The sequence below is a fragment of the Cydia pomonella genome, chromosome 4 (genome assembly GCF_033807575.1).
Source record: "Cydia pomonella isolate Wapato2018A chromosome 4, ilCydPomo1, whole genome shotgun sequence".
Taxonomy (NCBI): Eukaryota; Metazoa; Arthropoda; class Insecta; order Lepidoptera; family Tortricidae; genus Cydia; species Cydia pomonella.
The window spans coordinates 1,297,539-1,317,692 of record NC_084706.1 but is presented as its reverse complement, the minus strand read 5'-3'; the positions used below and the strand labels follow the sequence as shown (position 1 = coordinate 1,317,692).

At 37.5% G+C, this 20,154-nt stretch overlaps 1 protein-coding gene across 11 annotated transcripts in view; it reads left to right on the top strand.

The window, feature by feature from the left end:
• Positions 1-238: 238 nt before the first annotated feature.
• Positions 239-20,154, top strand: part of LOC133516816 (dynamin-1-like protein) — a 45,172-nt gene continuing 25,256 nt past the window's right edge. For 5 of the 11 annotated variants that reach the window (XM_061849798.1, XM_061849794.1, XM_061849796.1 and 2 more), the window contains exons 1-9: positions 240-490; positions 773-917; positions 2,001-2,075; positions 2,994-3,202; positions 5,388-5,598; positions 6,611-6,720; positions 8,716-8,853; positions 10,378-10,618; positions 11,270-11,415. In XM_061849798.1, coding sequence (XP_061705782.1) covers positions 389-490; positions 773-917; positions 2,001-2,075; positions 2,994-3,202; positions 5,388-5,598; positions 6,611-6,720; positions 8,716-8,853; positions 10,378-10,618; positions 11,270-11,415 — 1,377 coding nt within the window. In that variant the 5' untranslated portion in view covers positions 240-388. Of the gene's footprint in view, positions 491-533; positions 673-772; positions 918-1,253; positions 1,413-2,000; positions 2,076-2,993; positions 3,203-5,387; positions 5,599-6,610; positions 6,721-8,715; positions 8,854-10,377; positions 10,619-11,269; positions 11,416-20,154 lie in introns of those variants that run through there. The other 6 variants (XM_061849802.1, XM_061849799.1, XM_061849791.1 and 3 more) reach the window with 5 other exon arrangements.

The window sequence follows — 20,154 nt, the reverse complement described above, 5'->3', positions numbered from 1 at the left end:
TCTGTTCGGAAAGAGAAGAGTGTGCTCGTGGAATGTATTGGGCTCCATACTTACTTTACTCTTTGGCTCCATACACAAAGAGTCCATACATTCCACGACTTTTCTCTTTCCGCATACTCTACTTACTTTACTCTTTGCTCTATCTTTAGGGATATTATATCCAAAGAGCATATAATCACTACGTGATTATATCTATGTGTAAAATATTCTTAATCATTTTTTGCAACAGCAACCCTGATGTCAAATCTGAAATCAATATGGCCGAGTTTTACCGGTCGTGTATTATTGTATTTAGGTAAAAGTTCGTTATTAATAATTTTGGCCCATAAAGTACTGAACGTCACTCTATAATCGTATTTACTGTGCCTAATAGAGCTGATAGACAATTATGGAAGCACTTATACCAGTAATCAATAAATTGCAAGATGTATTTAATACGGTCGGAGCAGATGCCATCCAGTTACCTCAAATTATAGTTTTAGGAACACAGGTATATATTATTCTTATTGTTGCGTAACCATAAATTTGGTGTTTTTCTGAAAAAGTGTTTGAAATGTGCCATGTGCTACGGTGTCAAATAAATCGGTTGTTATGTCACATAGAGTTCTTTGTCCCCATTTCATTTCAGTGAACTGGGTAACCTGTCATTGACCATTGTCCAGCCTCATTAGCGTACGTAGTTTCTAACGTTACATGAAATTTGAACTTTCTCTGCATCGTGTTTACAATAGAACTGGCTAAGATATAGGTTAACTTTATCTGAATCCTACAGAGTTCTGGCAAGAGTTCAGTGATAGAGAGTCTGGTCGGGCGTTCTTTCCTTCCCCGCGGTCCCGGCATCGTGACCCGACGCCCGCTGATTCTGCAGCTGGTGTACAGCCCAAAAGATAGCAAGGAGCATCGGTCTGCTGAAGAAGGTATGAAGATTATTTTTCCTTTCACCTAATTAAAATTTAAATGTTCACCTTTTAATTATAAACAATTTTGCACATACTAATAGCTGAGAGTCCAGATTATGGTGCTATATTTATTGTTGTATGTAAACTAACACCGTGTGCCCTTGAAAGAATGCAAATCATGTTATACTTCACTAGTTCTGTTTACATTTTTTTAGCATGCAACATTGGTTTTTATTATTCCTTTGTAGGAATCTTCAATGCCAACATAATGATTATGCACTGATTGTGCTATTGTATGTAACAGCTTGCAATTTAATTGATTTTAATCTGTTATGGGAAGTCAGCATTTGATGATAACTTGTTTTTGAAACTGACTAAATGATCTATTTACTTGTTGAGAAATTCTACTTGAATTGACAAGTCCCATACTAAGAAAGGCTTTCACTAGATCACTGACACTGTACCTAATATTGAACCATAAATGAATCAAGCAGTGAAAAAGTGATTTTGTCTGTTAGTACATTATATTTTTATCTTAGAACATAATGTTTGTGCTATAATTATTGTTAAATAGGCGGGTCCACACAGAGCGAGCCAGCAGGCACGTATGTGCGAGGCAACTTCCTCATGCATAAACCGGCCAGTGTAGACGTGCCTCAGCCGAGGCGGCGCGTGACTTTTCCTCGCCCGAGCGCGCCGCCTCGGCCGAGGCACGTCTACACTGGCCAGTTTGCGCGTGAGGAAATTGCCTCGCCCGTATGCTCGCTCTGTGTGGACCCGGCTAATGTCATAGTTTCTGGTCACTAATTTTGATGCTGATACAATTACCACAAATAACTGTTGAAATTAAAACTTTCGTGTAATAGAACGGATAGTTAATTTATATCTATACATATACACTTGCAAAGTGGCTATTGATTGCATGGCCAGAAATAGATGATTCACCATAGCGTTGGGGATAGTGCAATATGGCATATCTAACAAATACGGTATGGTCCAATTACCTTGCACATTATTTGAATTTCGAATCCCTCAGGCTTCATTAGTTTCGCTGTATTGCACTATCCATAACAATATGTTTACTTTTATATTTATACATAGAGCTAAGACACCAAATACCAGTGCCAGCATCATGGAATCCAATATCTCAGCTATCCAACTCAATGTTTTCTTCAGGTTGGTATTAGAAAAACTAATTTAGATGCACTAACGGCTTGGATTTGCTAATGTTATGTTTACTCAAATTCATTCTCCTGTTACTAAATTTTTGTCATCCTTTCCTATTATTTACTCTTTGTATATGTTACATCTTACTATTTACAATTTTCTTAATGTGAAATTGAGCCTTCATATTACCAATATAAATTCTGACTATATTTATATATTTATTTATTTATTGATGATCCTCCTTCACATGCCTATGTAAACTGTCGCTGAACAATTGCGTTCTTGAAATAGACTAGTTTCCTTACCAGTCAAATCAGCTACTCTTTGTTTAATGTCAAAGCATTTCATTACTATAAAGTCTACATAAGTGGACAAAGGACCTTGTAGAGTGGTGCCCTAGATATAATAAAAGAAAGAGTGGTCCACAAAAGTTTAGATGGTCAGATGATTTGAGTAGAATAGGAGGAGGTAAATGGATGCAAACAGCAAAGGAAAGAAATGGAGGAGGCCTACGTCAAAGGACGAGTTGAGGTCAATGTTGTGAAACCAAATTAATGTAATTGTGATAACTGAAGACTTCAATAATAAAGGCTATTTACATTACATTTACATTACTATAAAGTCTAAGAAATGTACTATAGTCTCAGAAAATAGTATGAATAATGAAACCTGTGATATCAGCATGATTCAGCTCATACATGTTTGTTAAATTTGATTATTTTATAGGAAACTAGCCTGTTTGTAACTAGGTTTTTTATAAGAGGTAATTGAAGAATGTTTTGCGGCGTTTATTTTTGTTGGCAGGTTACAAATTTCACATCTAAATATTGTTTGTGTAGCTGAGTAGTGAGTGTGGCAAGCAGCATACACGGCTCACATGCCAACACTGAAAATCCACGTATATATATTGTTTCTCCATTGTTCCAGGGACGGTCAACATAGAAGAATGGGGAAAGTTCCTACACACAAAAGACAAGATTTACACAGATTTCGACCAAATCAGGCAAGAGATAGAGAGAGAGACAGATCGGATGGCAGGCAACAACAAGGGCATTTGCCCAGAGGCCATCAACCTCAAGATTTACTCCACCAAAGTTGTCAACCTCACCCTTGTGGATTTACCTGGTATCACCAAAGTGAGTTGCTCATTTGAGTCATTTATATTCAACATAAAGGTACAATAAGTATAGAGATCAAATGGTAGAGCCGGCAGATGACCAAACGAGATGCTCTAATGGAACTTTCAGTAGGAGTAGCAGAGAAAGCGCTATGATTGTTTATCCTTGTCACAGTTTAATTGTTTTTATTCCCCACCGTACATTTTAATATGGCTTATGGTGGGCAAGAAGTAACCCGATCAAATTACGTAGGTTGTTTCTGGTATGTTGTCAGGAATGTTAAAACGTGTTTTTAATTTGCCGCATTGCATATGTTCTGTCCCTTACTGGCACATCTAGTTTATCCTACCATCTATGATATTCAATCTTATATAGCTTAAAAACTATAAAAATAAGGGCGATATAAGGTTGTGTGGGAACTACCGTGCCATCAAACTGCTATCACACAGTTTTAAGATCTGGGAACGAGTTCTGGACCGAAGACTTCGCGAACTAACATCAGTGACAGAAAACCAGTGCGGCTTTGTCACCGGAAAATCAACAACCGACGCAATCCACACCATCCGTATCTTAATGGAATCCTACAGGGACAACAAGAAAGATTTACACATGGTCTTTATAGACCTGGAAAAAGCGTTCGACCGAATCCCAAGACCTCTGATTTGGCAGGCGTTGCGGTCCCAGAGGGTCTCTGAATGTTACATACAGATGATAGTCGATATGTACAGGAACGTCACTACAAACGTAAGATGTCCAGCGGGAATGGGTGATGAGTTTCACGTAAATGTTGGAGTTCACCAAGGGTCAGCTCTCAGCCCGCTTTTATTCAACCTCGTTATGAACTACCTCACTTCTAATATCCAGAAACCAACACCTTGGAACCTTCTCTACGCAGACGATGTTGTCCTCATCGATGAAGAACCAAGAGCACTCCAAAGAACGCTGGAAGGCTGGAGGTCAGCCCTAGAAAAAGCGGGATTAAGAATAAGCAGAGAGAAAACTGAATATATGCACTGCAAGTTTGCCAACAGTAACTCCCAACACACTTTACACCTGCAAAATACTGCGCTTAAAACCGTACAAAACTTTAAGTACCTAGGCAGTGTAATTGCCAATGACGGTTACATTGACAACGACGTAGTGCATCGTAAAAGTACGGGCTGGCAAAAGTGGAGGGAGCTTACAGGAGTACTCTGTGACCCGAGGATGCCTATCCGCATAAAGGGCAAAGTGTACAAAACTGCCGTCAGACCAGCAATGTTATATGGTGCAGAATGTTGGCCTCTCAAGAAGCAACAATCCGACCAACTTCACGTCGCTGAAATGCGAATGCTTAGGTGGTCTGCAGGAGTGACACTCATGGACAAAGTACCGAACCGTTACATCAGAGGCTCGTTCAAAATAAGACCCATACAGGACAAGCTAACAGAAACACGACTCCGATGGTATGGGCATGTTATGAGAAGGCCGGAGGACCACATGACTAGAAAGGTGCTCGAATGTATGAAAGAACCGAAAAAGAGTGGACGACCCCGACTTACATGGATTTCCGTAGTTAAGAAAGATCTAGAGAATAAGAATATAGACCCAACGACGACCCGGAACAGATATAACTGGAGAAAATTGATTAGGAGAGCCGACCCCAAATAAAAATGGGATAAGGCCAGAAGAAGAAGAAGAAGATATAGCTTAAAAACTTAATACCTATAAACTACAAAACAGGCACTTCCTGTGTTGCACAGTGAATTCTAAACTGGGGAATGAACTGTCACCTGAGGTATTTCCTGACCTGAATACAACCTTCAAAACTTCAGGAAAAGAGTGTACAACCCCCCAACCCCTCTGGTGTTGCGGGTGTCCATGGGCGACGTTAATCGCTTTCGGTCATTCATCTCCTCGGTGGCCTGCTATATCATAAAAAAACTTCTTTTGATGTCAAGAAAATCCTTCATTTTATACATTTATAAAAATTATGAAGATGCAAGTATTTGTCACCCAGAACCCAAGTCGTTTTTATTTCTAATGTGGATTAACAAACATCAATTTGGGACAGCTAGAGTTATGGCATAATTTACAGGACCATCTACATCAAAACAACTTGAAGCATACATTTTGTTAGTGAAACTGCCTAACTAAATAGGTGTGACCACCTGGTCAAATCCCGTGGTCTGTGTTTATCTTATATTTCTAACTCTATTTTTAGGTACCTATCGGTGACCAACCCGAGGATATAGAAAACCAAATCCGAAACCTGATAGTCAAGTACATAGCTAATCCAAACTCGATAATTCTGGCCGTGACTGCAGCCAACACAGACATGGCAACGAGTGAGGCGATCAAAATGGCAAAGGATGTGGACCCGGATGGAAGACGAACCCTGGCTGTCGTTACTAAGCTTGATCTCATGGATGCCGGTGAGTATATAAAACATGATCAATGTACAGTCATCATGAAATAGATAGTGACTACCAGAGTAGCCAAATACAGTGTAATCTCCATATATATTATCACTTGATATAAATATTCACTCCCTAAAACGTAAAACTTAGCTTCAGTTGTTTTACTTTAATGTTAATTCTCTCCATTTAATGAAAACTCAATAAGTTCACAAAGTTTCTGATCCCTTGAGTATTGTTTATAGTTTACACTTTTTTTCTTTTTTTTTTTTTAATAAATATAATAAATATTATACGACATTATTACACAAATTGACTAAGTCCCACAGTAAGCTCAATAAGGCTTGTGTTGAGGGTACTTAGACAACGATATATATATAATATATAAATATTTATAAATACTTAAATACATAGAAAACACCCATGACTCAGGAACAAATATCCATGCTCATCACACGAATAAATGCCCTTACCAGGATTTGAACCCGGGACCATCAGCTTCGTAGGCAGGGTCACTACCCACTAGGCCAAACCGGTCGTCGACACTGTATATTGGTATACATTCTTAACACTTTCAGTGCCCAACCAGCTGGTTCTTGGCACTGAAAGTTAATTCTATGATAACAAGGGTGTGTTACGAATATTTGGACCTCACTATTTCATGATGACTGGACTATTCTCAAACATGAATCACATGATAAAGTTTCTTAGTTCAACAAGTAAAAATCCTTACAGAAATGGTTTTATTTATGGCTTCAAACACATCCGAAGATTTTGTTATGGCTTCACAATACACATCAATCCAACGAATAAGCTTTTTCAAATAATTTAACTGCCTCCTAGCCTAGTCAGCCTGCCTACGAAGCAGGAGGTCCCGGGTTTTAAGTCCTGGTAAGGGCATTTATTTGTTTAATTTTTTTAGATTTGTGTTCCTGAGTTGTGATTTAAGTATCCACAACACAGCTTATTGAGCTTGCTGTGGGACTAGGTCAGTTTGTGTAAGAGTATATCATAATTCCTCGTGTTTCAGGAACCGACGCAATAGATATCTTATGCGGGCGTGTGATCCCCGTAAAGCTCGGTATTATCGGCGTCGTTAACCGGTCGCAGCAAGACATTATTGATAAGAAATCCATCACGGTAAAATTATCTTTTGATTTTGCGGTCTCATGAACCATAGCACAGGGCGACTTTATATGTACGGTCGGTTCCCCAACTTAACGCTTTTCCAGGCATAGTACGATTTATATACCACATACGCGCCATTAGAATTTCAACTTTAGCATTCCGATTTAAGGTTCAAATTAGATTACACTTTCTGGAAATGTTATTTGTCTTCAAATTAATCATCAAAGCTGGATTAATTGGAATATATTTGGATTTTTTGGAACCTTGTAGATTGGTGCGGCATGAAAAAGGGTTAAGTAACCAAGTAGCTATACTAACAAGGAAAGGTACCCAACTGTCCGGTTCCGATTTTATTTATATTTATATATGTTATAGAGTAGTCTAAAATAACGGACACGTATTTTTTTTTAGCTGCCCAAACTCAACCTATTGGGAGAAATTGTCCTCCAAAGTTCTAAAAAGTTACTAAATCTTCTAACTCCTATAGAAAGTGATGCTCAAGCAACTTGCTAGTTAATGGCTGGTTTGAGTATATGTTTGAAAGCAGCAAAAAATAATGAGCACGTGTTTTGTTATATCTGCTAAAACTAATTTTTTCCTAAAAAAATCGACATTCAAAGTTTTATAATATCTTATCGCTAAAGTTACACATAAAGACGGGTGTTTTTTGAGGAAAACTTGAGTACCTTTCCTTGTAAGTTGTATAGAAAAGGGGATACTTATGTTAGGGAACCGGCCGTACTACATGGATCGATACAACACTCCACACACACAATTTTTAATTTTTTGCAAAATGCATTCAACCTTCAAAAAAAGCGCTCAAAGATCTTAAAGGCCGCATTTGTAACCACTCTCATCTGGTGTTTCGGTTGTCCTTGGGCGACGGTAATTGCTTACCACCAGGATACTCATTGCCCAAAAATCAGGAACAAGGCTTTTTTCTTACAAATTCCAAATTTGATGACCTCTATACTGTACTGTTTTGACCGCCGAATTTTCATCGATTTTTATCAAGTTTTGAGTATTACTCTTGCATTTGCACTACAGATAGAATTATAAGACATCTTTAACGTATCTAAAAATTGGTCAGGGATTTTAAATTTAAACTAATTAACAAAAGTTATTTGGCCTAAAATTGTTCAACTTTGGTGCCAATCGAGATATTCTCGAAGACAATGAACTTTGAAGTAAATATGGGATACTATATACTAGGTTGATAAGTTACAAAAAAACATTAGAAAACTAAGGGATTCAGATCGAAGGTCATTGGCACCAGGGAGCCCCTTAAAAAAGCAATGTGTTTGGCTGGTCGAAGTATTTTACAGATAGCATCAGCAAAGGTTTAGGTTAGCTGTCAGTCCTAAGAATAGTGTCAAATACTTGTTCTTTCGATGGCCTGGATGCTTTAAGCCAAATATCATAGAACAAAACTAATAGACACAGGTAAAACCTATCATGGTACAGTCAGCGTCAAATACTTCGTAGCAGTCAAAGTAGCCAAATAGTTCGGTACACCATATATTTAGTATGGTGTACCGAACTATTTGGCCACTTTGACTGCTACGAAGTATTTGACGCTGACTGTACCATCTATCAACCCTTGACAGTTGCCAACCCCATTGGTTATGTTAATAATAAAACTTTTTAACAAAAAATAAAACCGACTTCAAATATTACCAAAAGCGCCATACATGTACCTATAACATTTGAAGAGTTCCCTCCATTTCTCCAAGATCTCATCATCAGACCCCGACTTGGTGCCAACGGGACCATCTCGGGGTTATTCCCGTTCGATTAAAAAAAAGATTTTGAAAATCGGTTCACGATTCTCGGAGATATCGAGTAACATACATACATAAAAAAAAATTCAGTCGAATTGAGAACCTCCTCCTTTTTTGAAGTCGGTTAACAATGTACTGTACCATCGAAAAAAGTTGCCATGTGCGTGGTTCAAAATCTTTATTAAAGCAAGTCTTGATATTAAAACATTATAATCTATCGACACAGGATGCTCTAAAAGACGAAGCCACGTATCTTCAAAGGAAGTACCCGACGATCGCGACGAGGAATGGAACGCCATACTTGGCCAAAACCCTGAACAGGCTGCTCATGCACCATATAAGAGATTGCCTGCCCGAACTCAAGGTAATCATGCAATTTATAACCCTAATAAATACACCTACTAGGGCAACACTAAAAGTTCTTAGAAAGGGCCGCTTAGCGATCATTTAACACAAAGAGGCATATTGTTTATGAAAATAGCTCTTTAAATTATAAAGATTTTGAGGTATATGCCATTTGGTCGTTACTTCTGTTTCAAGATTGCTAGCAATTTGGAATTGTACGTTGAGCGTTATTCCAATTTAGACCCAAGAATTTTTTCGTTTCACTATTTTAAACGATTTTCATTGTGGGCTCAGCCAAAATGAGAGTTACAATAGGCTTCAGTTATATTTTCATAACGAAGCCTAGTGCTCGTACGTCTGTTTATTCTTAAAATTTCAAATTTAATCGCTTTTGTAGTTTTTAACGGATGGTCCTAGAGAAGCATGCCATTGAAGAGCGTCGTCAAAAGTTTACATCGCAGTTGTGCAGTTAATAAAATTAAACTGTAATACATTTTTATATTAGCAGTTTCTGACATCCCTCAGTAAAAACATGACACTTAAAAAAAAACTTGCATAAATATTTGTTTAAAAAATCTATGCCCAGCAGTGGGACACAATATAGGCTATTAAAAAAAAAAAAAAAATCCTAATCCTGAAAACCGCCATACATAAAGGCATTGGAAGAATGAGCTGTGTGCGCTTCAGGATAATCTTATCCGAGTGAAAATTTGTACACGTGATCATAAAGAGTTAAAGCACGCATTAAAATAAAATGACGGCCTAATTAATTACCTCGGCTTTTTCTATTCTAAATACTTTCAGTTTGCCCCTCGTTATACTACTGGTTACTGTTTCCTGTACGTCATATAATGTCGTTATTGTTATAGTACATTCTGCAACGAGGGGGATAAGTGAAACTTTTGAAATGAGGGTGGTAATTCCCGACAGCTACAGGCTGGAGGGAATTCAAGACCTGAGTTTGCAATATTCTTACCCCCGCAGTTACACACAAGATGATTGTAATTTTAAATTGTTTTTATTTATTGTTTTTGACATGTTTTTTTAGGGTTCCATACTGTCCGTTCCGTCCGTCCATCCGTCTGTCTGTCACCAGGTTGTATATCATGAACCGTGATAGTTAGACAGTTGAAATTTACACAGATGATGTATTTTTGTTGCTGCTATAACAAAAAATACTAAAAAGCAGCATTAAATGAATATTTAAAGGGGTCCCATACAACAAACGTGATTTTTTGCTCGTTTTTATAGATAATGGTATGGAACCCTTCGTGCGCGAGTCCGACTCGCACTTGGCCGGTTTTTTTGTACCTTATGAATATGTTTTTTTTTTAACATAACGTTTATAATAATTTAATCGAAAAAAAATCATTCGAAGGATATGGTTAATATACATTAATTTGTATGAAAATATTTTACTATAAAGTTAATATCCAGAAGGGAAAACGGGGACTACGTTTGTATGTCGGCCACGGTCCTCTTAAAGCAACATCGTCCACTCCACACTTAGAATACTCATCGGCGTCATCGCCTCGTTCGCCAGGTCCGCGTGAACGTGATGATCTCGCAGTTCCAAACGCTGCTGAACTCGTACGGCGAGGACGTGTCGGACAAGTACCAGACGCTGCTGCAGATCATCACGAAGTTCGCGAGCGCCTACTGCTCCACCATCGAGGGCACGGCGCGCAACATCGAGACCACCGAGCTGTGCGGCGGCGCTCGCATCTGCTACATCTTCCACGAGACTTTCGGTAGAACTCTGGATTCTATTCACCCGCTAGTAGGTGAGTTATTTAACTTTACAGGAGGTACAAAATACATTAATAATATTTGGAAATCACACGACTATATTGGCCATCCCATTGCTGGGCAAAAGCCTACCCCATTTTCTTCCAGTCTCGACGGTCAGCGATGAGCCGATGTGGTAACTTTAACTACTCTTTATTAGTCAGGTTAAATACCGTGTATAGTTGGGTAAATTAACTTTTTTTTGTTACACGTTCGTTGCCATGGTTACGTTCTCCGGGGTTACTCTGAAAACGGTGACTTTGTCAATTGAACAAAACGAGTATGCATTTTAGTACGCATTTTACTAAGTAAGCTACTTAAACTAACAGTGCTGACTATGCATTACAAGCAAAACGAAGTACCTTCACAACGCTTTGTACGTCGTTACTAAGAAGGGAAAACTTGCGATAACTCAAAACCGGTTAAAACGGTCATATTCGCCAGTTTTCATTGAAAGATTTTAGTAAAATATACTTTCGCGATATTTTCATATTTTTGGATCCACGGTCCAAAAGTTAGAGGGGGGGCTACATATTTTTATTCGAAGCGATTCTTTCCGAAAATAGTCACTTTATCAAAAAATTGTTTGGTGAGTCAAGGCACGCGTCTTCGTGAGTGACACAATCTATAGAATTGTCGTGTTGCAGGTTTGACGCGCATGGACATCCTGACGGCGATCCGAAACGCGACGGGCCCGCGGCCGGCGCTGTTCGTGCCCGAGGTGTCGTTCGAGCTGCTCGTCAAGCGACAGATCCGCCGCCTCGAGGAGCCCTCGCAGCGCTGCGTCGAGCTGGTCCGTACACCGTACACCGCACACAGTACACCGTACACCGCACACAGTACACCGTACACCGCACACAGTACACCGTACACCGCACACAGTACACCGTACACCGCACACCGCACACAGTACACCGCACACCGTACACCGTACACCGCACACAGTACACCGCACACTGTACATCGCTCCTCAATTCAATTCCATTCAATTCAAATATACTTTATTCATGTAGGCCTAGCAACAAGCACTTATGAATAGTAAGACAGTATTACATATAATTATCTTAATTTAATTATCAGAGCAATTTATTGATGTTGTAAATATTATTCCATATATAATACTAATGAATATAATTCATAGATCAAATTTAATACTAAAAATTTCACAAAATATAGTCATACAAAAAAAATGTATAAAAAATACTAGTCTAGATTGTTTCTAGAATAAATTCTAAATGTCAAACAAATATAATAAAAACAACAAAGGAAATGCATACATTGGAATATCCATTTCATCATCATTATTCAAATATAATAAATAATTAATCATTTCGAATCACAATTAATCCCACGTTGTTTTTTCATTCATGTAGTCTTGTGTGGTATAATAAGCTTTAGAAATAAGTTTACGCTTTACATGATTCTTAAATTAGACCAATAGTGGGACCGGATTTTTGCTCTATAAGTTTCGATAATTCTAAAGAGTGAAAAGTGATGTTTATCTGGTATGGGACATATTTTTAAGCATATTTGTAATATACGAAGAAAATTTAGAACGAGCGTTAGATATAAATAAGGTATTTATGTATTTTTATTGATGAATTTTGAATATTGAATTAAAGTACAAAATTTAAGCATCGTCTTTTATAATATGTATGAGGCTTTATGCTATCAAATTTTTAGAAAAAAAATCAACGTGCTACTTTGTCAAACTCAAATTAGCTTATTATTTTGTCAATATTGAATTAAAGTTTGAAAAATCCACAATATCATATCTAAATTCTTAAGTTAATAGGCAAGGCAAAAAATTAGAAGAATAGGATATGTGCTTTACAATTAATATGCGTTTTTTGTCCTGTAAGATCTAATATTGAATTAAAGTCCGTAGAGATAAGTCTATTACTATAAAATAATATATGCAGCTATTTTATGGAAAGTAAGAAATATCTGTGTGTAGCTTGCATTGTAATAGTAAAATCAACTTAAAAAGGCGCGAAATTCATAACCACGCCGCGCTGGTCCGTCAACATGTCGGCTCGGCGCGCGGGAGCCTATCGTAGCCGACCTAGTGAGCGATAGATACCTCGCCCCGCCCGCGCCCCCCGCTCAGCTTCGCAAGCGCTGTTTGTCTTTTCTTTCAAATCATTCATTTGTTTGTTTATCGTGCACATAAATTAGATGCGGACATTACATGAATTTAATTATAGAATAAAAGTTATTATGACTTCAAAATGAGTGAAAAATGTTTGATATGTGTACTGTACTGACTTAGTAACAGAGAAAAAACGAGGAATTGAGCAGCTAATAACTGCGAGCAAATAATCTTTCTTGGTGATGGGAAAGTTAAATATTTCTACGGGAAGGAGGAACTACGTTTCCATAAAAAGTGTAGATTATACATTGAGTCGAAGGCTATACCGGTGTACAAAAGACTAATGGAGGTGGCATCAGAGGGCTTACCGCGAACCACGTTCGACGTGTTGCCTCCCTGTCATACTTACGTACGAATTTACAAGTGCGACAGAGAGGTAACACGTCGAACGTGGTTCGCGATAGGCTCTCAAATGTACAGCCAAGTGACGATGATGAAAATTACATTTTCAAAACTTTTGTCTTTTGTTACCATTGTGTTAGCCGCCTGTACTTACTTTCAACATATATTAGTAGTTTATGTTACTGCTACATAATAAAAGGCATTAAAATACACGAGTGTGGGCTTAGGAAACGAACGAAGTGAGTTTCTTAAAAAGATCACACGAGTGTTTTAATGCCTAATTATCTTATACCTTTAAACGAGCAATTCTTGTATATATATATATATATTTCCGGGATGGGGATTTTTGGGGGTAAACAATCGATTTAGATGTTTTTTTTTAATACTACGTCGGTGGCAAACAAGCATACGGCCCGCCTGATGGTAAGCAGTCTCCGTAGCCTATGTAAGCCTGCAACTCCAGAGGAATTACATGCGCGTTGCCGACCCTAAACCCGCCCCCCTTCGTTGAGCTCTGGCAACCTTACTCACCGGCAGGAACACAACACTATGAGTAGGGTCTAGTGTTATTTGGCTGCTGTTTTCTGTAAGGTGGAGGTACTTCCCCAGTTGGGCTCTGCTCTAGATCTGGAATGACATCCACTGGCTGTGCCCTACCACACAAAGCGAGATGACATTCGCAATGCCCATACCTCTCTTATTAGTCTTATGTTTGGGAAAACGCGTGTTTTCGAGTTTTCATGCGTTTTTCTTTCGACGCAGAATATGGTCGCTAATTTCGTTTTGCCGGCCACTGTCCGTCTGGTCCAGCGGGTTAAGACGCGGACTGCTAAACGAGTGTTACGGGTTCGAATCTCGCCTGGTGACTAACTTTTGTTTTTTTTTATATGTTAAATTTTATATATAATTTTTTAATTTTTATTGTTTTAGACAAGTTTAATTTAGTAAAAGAATGTAGTTAAGATTATCACCTATACACCACCATATTACAATAAATAGTTAGTTATAACCGAGCAAAGCTCGGTCGCCCAGGTACTGTATAGTTATTGCAGGTAGTTCGCAATCACATTTTTAGCACAGGCATTATAAGAGAGGTATGGGCATTGTAAATGTCATCTGGCTCTGTGTGGTAGGGCACAGCACAGCGGATGTCATTCCAGATCGAGAGCAGAACCCAACTGGGGAAGTACCTCCACCTTACAGAAAATCGCAGCCAAATAACACTAGACCCTACTCATAGTGTTGTGTTCCTGCCGGTGAGTAAGGTTGCCAGAGCTCAACGAGGGGTGGGAGGGTGTTAGGGTCGGTAACGCGCATGAAACTCCTCTGGAGTTGCAGGCGTACATAGGCTACGGATACTGCTTACCATCAGGCAGGCCGTATGCTTGTTTGCCACCGACGTAGTATAAAAATAAATAAATAAAACACACAATTAAAATATTTCATACGACATGTGCTAATTATTTGTCTCAGTGTAAACAAAAATATATCATAATTATGATATCAATTTTCAAATTCAAAATGGCGGACATGTTTTATAACTTATTTTAAGAAATTATGAGTATCTAGTTTAAGACTTTAAAAAGCAAGAAATTGTTTCTTGCTTCTGTTTGTATATGTATCATGTAGTATTTGATGTTTTCATTATTTTTGAAAGTCCTCAGGGTGCCGATTACGAAAATGACATCCATTATGGAACCCAAGATGGCGGACATTCATTTTTCTTAAAAATCGGTATGGGTGTCATCTCCGAGGTTCTTCGAGGTTCCGATTACGAAAATGACGTCCATTTTGCAATCCAAGATGGCGGACATTATTTTTTCTTAAAAATCGATATGGGTGTCATATCCGAGGTTCCTCGGGGATCCGATTATGAAAATGACGTTCATTTTGAAATCCAAGATGGCGGACATTAATTTTTCTTAAAAATCGATATGGGTGTCATCTCCGAGGTTCCTCGGGGATCCGATTACGAAAATGACGTTCATTTTGAAATCCAAGATGGCGGAAATTATTTTTTCTTAAAAGTCGATATGGGTGTCATATCCGAGGTTCCTCGGGATTCCGATTACGAAAATTACGTCTATTTTGAAATCCAAGATGGCGGACATTAATTTTTCTTAAAAATCGATATGGGTGTCATCTCCGAGGTTCCTCGGGATTCCAATTACAAAAATGACGTCAATTTTGGCGGTTCTTGTTGGTGCAGATTTCAAAAATAGAGACCATTTTAGAATTAAAGGTGGTTGATATCACGGCTACACACATCGACACCCATTTCAAAAAGTAGCGTCCGCCATATTTATTTTCAAAATAGATGCCATTTTTGAAATCCACACCCCTAAAAACCCAGAAAACAACACCCTTGACGACTTTTTCTTCCATCTTTATTTCCAAAATGGACGTCATTTGTAAAATTAGTACACATACATCATACAACATGAAAACTAAAAACATTTCCATCCTCTTTTGGGCAGTTGTGTAAGTCTGTGATAACCCTAGGTAGGTACGGAGACCTTGAGCGGTGTCGGCATTTACGCAAACATCAAAGGCGTCGGCCCACGCACTGTTACTTTTTACACTGTAAATAAATAAATAATAAATAAATATTATAGGACATTATTACACAAATTGACTAAGTCCCACAGTAAGCTCAATAAGGCTTGTGTTGTAGGTACCTAGACAACGATATATATAATATATAATTATAAATACTTAAATACATAGAAAACACCCATGACTCAGAAACAAATATCCGTGTTCATCACACAAATATATGCTCTTACCAGGATTTGAACCCGGGACCATTAGCTTCATAGGCAGGGTCACTACCCACTAGGCCAGACCGGTCGTCATAACTGTGCTTTTACTGTGTAAACGAAAACGTCACATGATATATCAAAAGAAAAGTTATTTTATCTTATACCTTTAAACGAGCAATTCTTGTATATATATATATTTCTGTGATCTCGGAAACGGCTCTAACGATTTCGCTGAAATTTGGTATATAGGGGTTTTTGGGGGTATACAATCTATCTAGATTAGTCTTATGTTTGGGAAAACGCGTGTTTTCGAGTTTTCATGCGTTTTTCTTTCGACGCAGAATATGGTGACTAATTTCGTGTTGCCGGCCACTGTCCGTCTGGTCCAGCGGGTTAAGACGCGGACTGCTAAACGAGTGTTTCGGGTTCGAATCTCGCCTGGTGACTAACTTTTGTTTTTTTTTTTTTATATGTTCAAGTTTACATATAATTTTTTAATTTTTATTGTTTTACACAAGTTTAATTTAGTAAAATAAAAATGACCTATGTAATAAGAGAAATCGACAATAGATGGCGTTACTCTGTGACAAGTGCTGTAAGGTTAAAATCGATTGTAAATAATAATAATTGTCAGTTCACATTTTACTTTTTAAGTTTATGTAGATTATCACCACCATATTACAATAAATAGTTCTAACCGAGCAAAGCTCGGTCGCCCAGGTACTATATTACTAACTGTACTAGGTTGCCTTTTTAACAAGTTGGTCCAGTCCATGGTTGCCTACATTTTATATAAAAATCGGTTAATCTAGGTGACCATTAACTGGACCAACTTTTTTAATACGGCAACTTTCAAATAAGCTTTCATTTGATATATCATACGATGAAATAACAAACAAAAAAACTATCCGTACGCAATCTTACAAGGCAACCTACTTGAAATGTATCACTGTGAATTTTGTCTTACATTTATTTCTTATCAGAAATAAATAACATGAGGGTGCATATACCTTATAACGTATCTCTATATAACTATCGGTTATCAATATTAGCATTAGCGGTTAACAACAACATTCCCCTTAAAACAAATAACTATCGCGAGGAAAATACCAAGTCCAAACATCTGAAAAAAAATCGGGAAAGAAAAGCTGCAACTGGCTTTTAAAATGGTACAAGGAAGGGTGGTCATCTGTATGAGAATGTGTTTTTTTTTGTCTCTATTTGACCCAATGGTTGACTGGTAGAGAATGCCTTTTGGCATTAAGTCCGCCATTTGTTTTTTTTTTTGTTTGTGCAATAAAGTTTAAATAAATAAATAATATTCATGTAACGCGATAACGAATTCTACGTGAACGAAACCGCGGGCAATACCTATTATAGTAACAACAAAATAACAATTTTCTATTGCTATTAATTTAAAACACGCTTTAGGAATTTTTTTGATGGACCGTAGACGCAGTCAAGGGCACCCCGCTCCCCACTACCGTTGTTCGCTGTCTCCTGCCACAGCGCGCGGCGCGCGCAAACTTGCCGCGCGTTTGAAACGTAACGTATTTATATAAGCAAGGAATGCATACATATCAGTAATGAGTGTCGCCGTGATTTTATATTTCTAAATTTTTGTTTAGTAACTGAGATCATTGTTGATGATCGATTATTATTAACTCTACAAACTTTAATTCAATATCAGCTATACTGCTTAACCTGAAATCAATATCTAGACAAGCACATTGTCTACATGTCTAACTTTTTACTAGAATACTAAGTTGATCGATAATATCGTAATTTTGCAATATCAGCAACTCTAATTCTATATTTACAAAATAACTCGTGTTTTTACGTTTACCAGAAAGCAGCTGTTCCAGATTTCTAAAAACTGAAAATTGTACATAAATTGAAGTGTTATTCGATATGCTAAAGTTTTCTGTAACTTTAATTCTATATTTACTTAGTTATTAGAAAAAATTAAAATATTTAAATATAACCGAAAGCTCAACCTTAAAATTTCTAACTTTTTACCATAGTATTATTTAACATACTCCCAATGACATATCAAAAAAGAAAAAACTTTAATATTATCGAAACCCATTTTTGTTCAACCGCTGGTCTAAATTTATTAATTGATAACTCAGTAATATGGTTCGGAAGTTTATTATAAAATCTCACACAATTACCCATGAATGATTTTTTAATTTTATGGAGCCGAGTGAAGGGCACGGCGAGCTTATGTTTATTTCTAGTATTAATATTATGAATGTCACAATTTTTCTTAAAATCGGCAATATTTTTATGCACATACAGAATATTCTCATAAATGTATTGACAGTGCACTGTCATGATGTCAATTTCCTTAAATTTATCTCTCAGTGAGTCTCTATGGTTCATTTTATATATTGCTCGAATAGCCCTCTTCTGCAGAACAAAAATGGTATTTATCTCTGAAGCACCACCCCACAGTAAAATACCATATGACATAATGCTATGGAAGTAACTAAAATATACTAATCGAGCTGTTTTGACATCAGTTAACTGACGGATTTTGCTTACTGCAAAAGCTGCAGAACTCAGTCTATTCGAAAGAGTAGCAATATGGGGACCCCACTGGAGTTTAGAATCTAAAGTTATACCAAGACAGTAACGACCTCACTACAGCAACGACGCTTAGCGCCGGCTCGTCCGTTTCTTACAGCTGCCCGCGACATTATACAGGGTGACCTTAGCCATTGGACAAAGCCTGGAATCCCACGTAGGGTTACTTCTCAGGAATGCTCTGACGTATAATATTTTTTTAATTAGAACAAAAGATAAAAAAATATTTTTTTCGAACAAAAGCTATTTGCAATAATCGACAACAAAAAGAAACACACTGTGTTAATCTTTGGCAGTATTTTTAACAATTTGTTCGAAATATTTAATAATGATGTCGTTTTTCTAAAGTCAGAAGCTTTATTAGTGTCATAAATAAAAAAGATAATAAAAAAGGTCGAAGAAGGTTCCATACTATTCTTTTAGGATATTACCTTAGGAGCTCCTAACACATACAGGCTGCTCCATAGTAAAAAATGGCAATTTGTTAATTTCTTCGAAACCGCTACACCGGTTGTTTATAATACGTACTTTGTACACTGGTTCTAAATACCCTAATGCATGTGTACATTTCGGCTTTGTCCCTAGCCATTGGACACACTGTATTACTGTCCCGCCCTGCGCCCTGCGGACATAGATATAGAAACAGGCGGGTAAATGTATGAAATTAGTAGTAGTAAACTCTTTATTGTACAAATACACAATAAAAGTTACTTAAAATTAGTGCGGTAGATATAGAAACAGGCGGGTAAATGTATGAAATTAGTAGTAGTAAACTCTTTATTGTACAAATACACAATAAAAGTTACTTAAAATTAGTGCGGTAGATATAGAAACAGGCGGGTAAATGTATGAAATTAGTAGTAGTAAACTCTTTATTGTACAAAAACACATAATAAAAGTTACTTATAAGAGAGGTATGGGCATTGTGAATGTCATCTCGCTTTGTGTGGTAGGGCACAGCCAGTGGATGTCATTCCAGATCTAGAGCAGAGCCCAACTGGGGAAGTACCTCCACCTTACAGAAAACAGCAGCCAAATAACACTATATAGACCCTACTCGTAGTGTTGTGTTCCTGCCGGTGAGTAAGGTTGCCAGAGCTCAACGGGGTGGGGGCGGGTTTAGGGTCGGCAACGCGCATGTAACTCCTCTGGAGTTGCAGGCGTACATAGGCTACGGAGACTGCTTACTATCAGGCGGGCCGTATGCTTGTTTGCCACCGACGTAGTATAAAAAAAAAAAAAAAAACTTAAAATTAGTGCGGTAGATATAGAAACAGGCGGGTAAATGTACGAAATTAGTAGTAGTAAACTCTTTATTGTACAAAAACACATAATAAAAGTTACTTAAAATTAGTGCGGTAGATATAGAAACAGGCGGGTAAATGTACGAAATTAGTAGTAGTAAACTCTTTATTGTACAAAAACACATAATAAAAGTTACTTAAAATTAGTGCGGTAGATATAGAAACAGGCGGGTAAATGTACGAAATTAGTAGTAGTAAACTCTTTATTGTACAAAAACACATAATAAAAGTTACTTAAAATTAGTGCGGTAGATATAGAAACAGCCGGGTAAATGTACGAAATTAGTAGTAGTAAACTCTTTATTGTACAAAAACACATCATAAAAGTTACTTAAAATGAGGGCGGTAGATATAGAAACAGGCGGGTAAATGTATGAAATTAG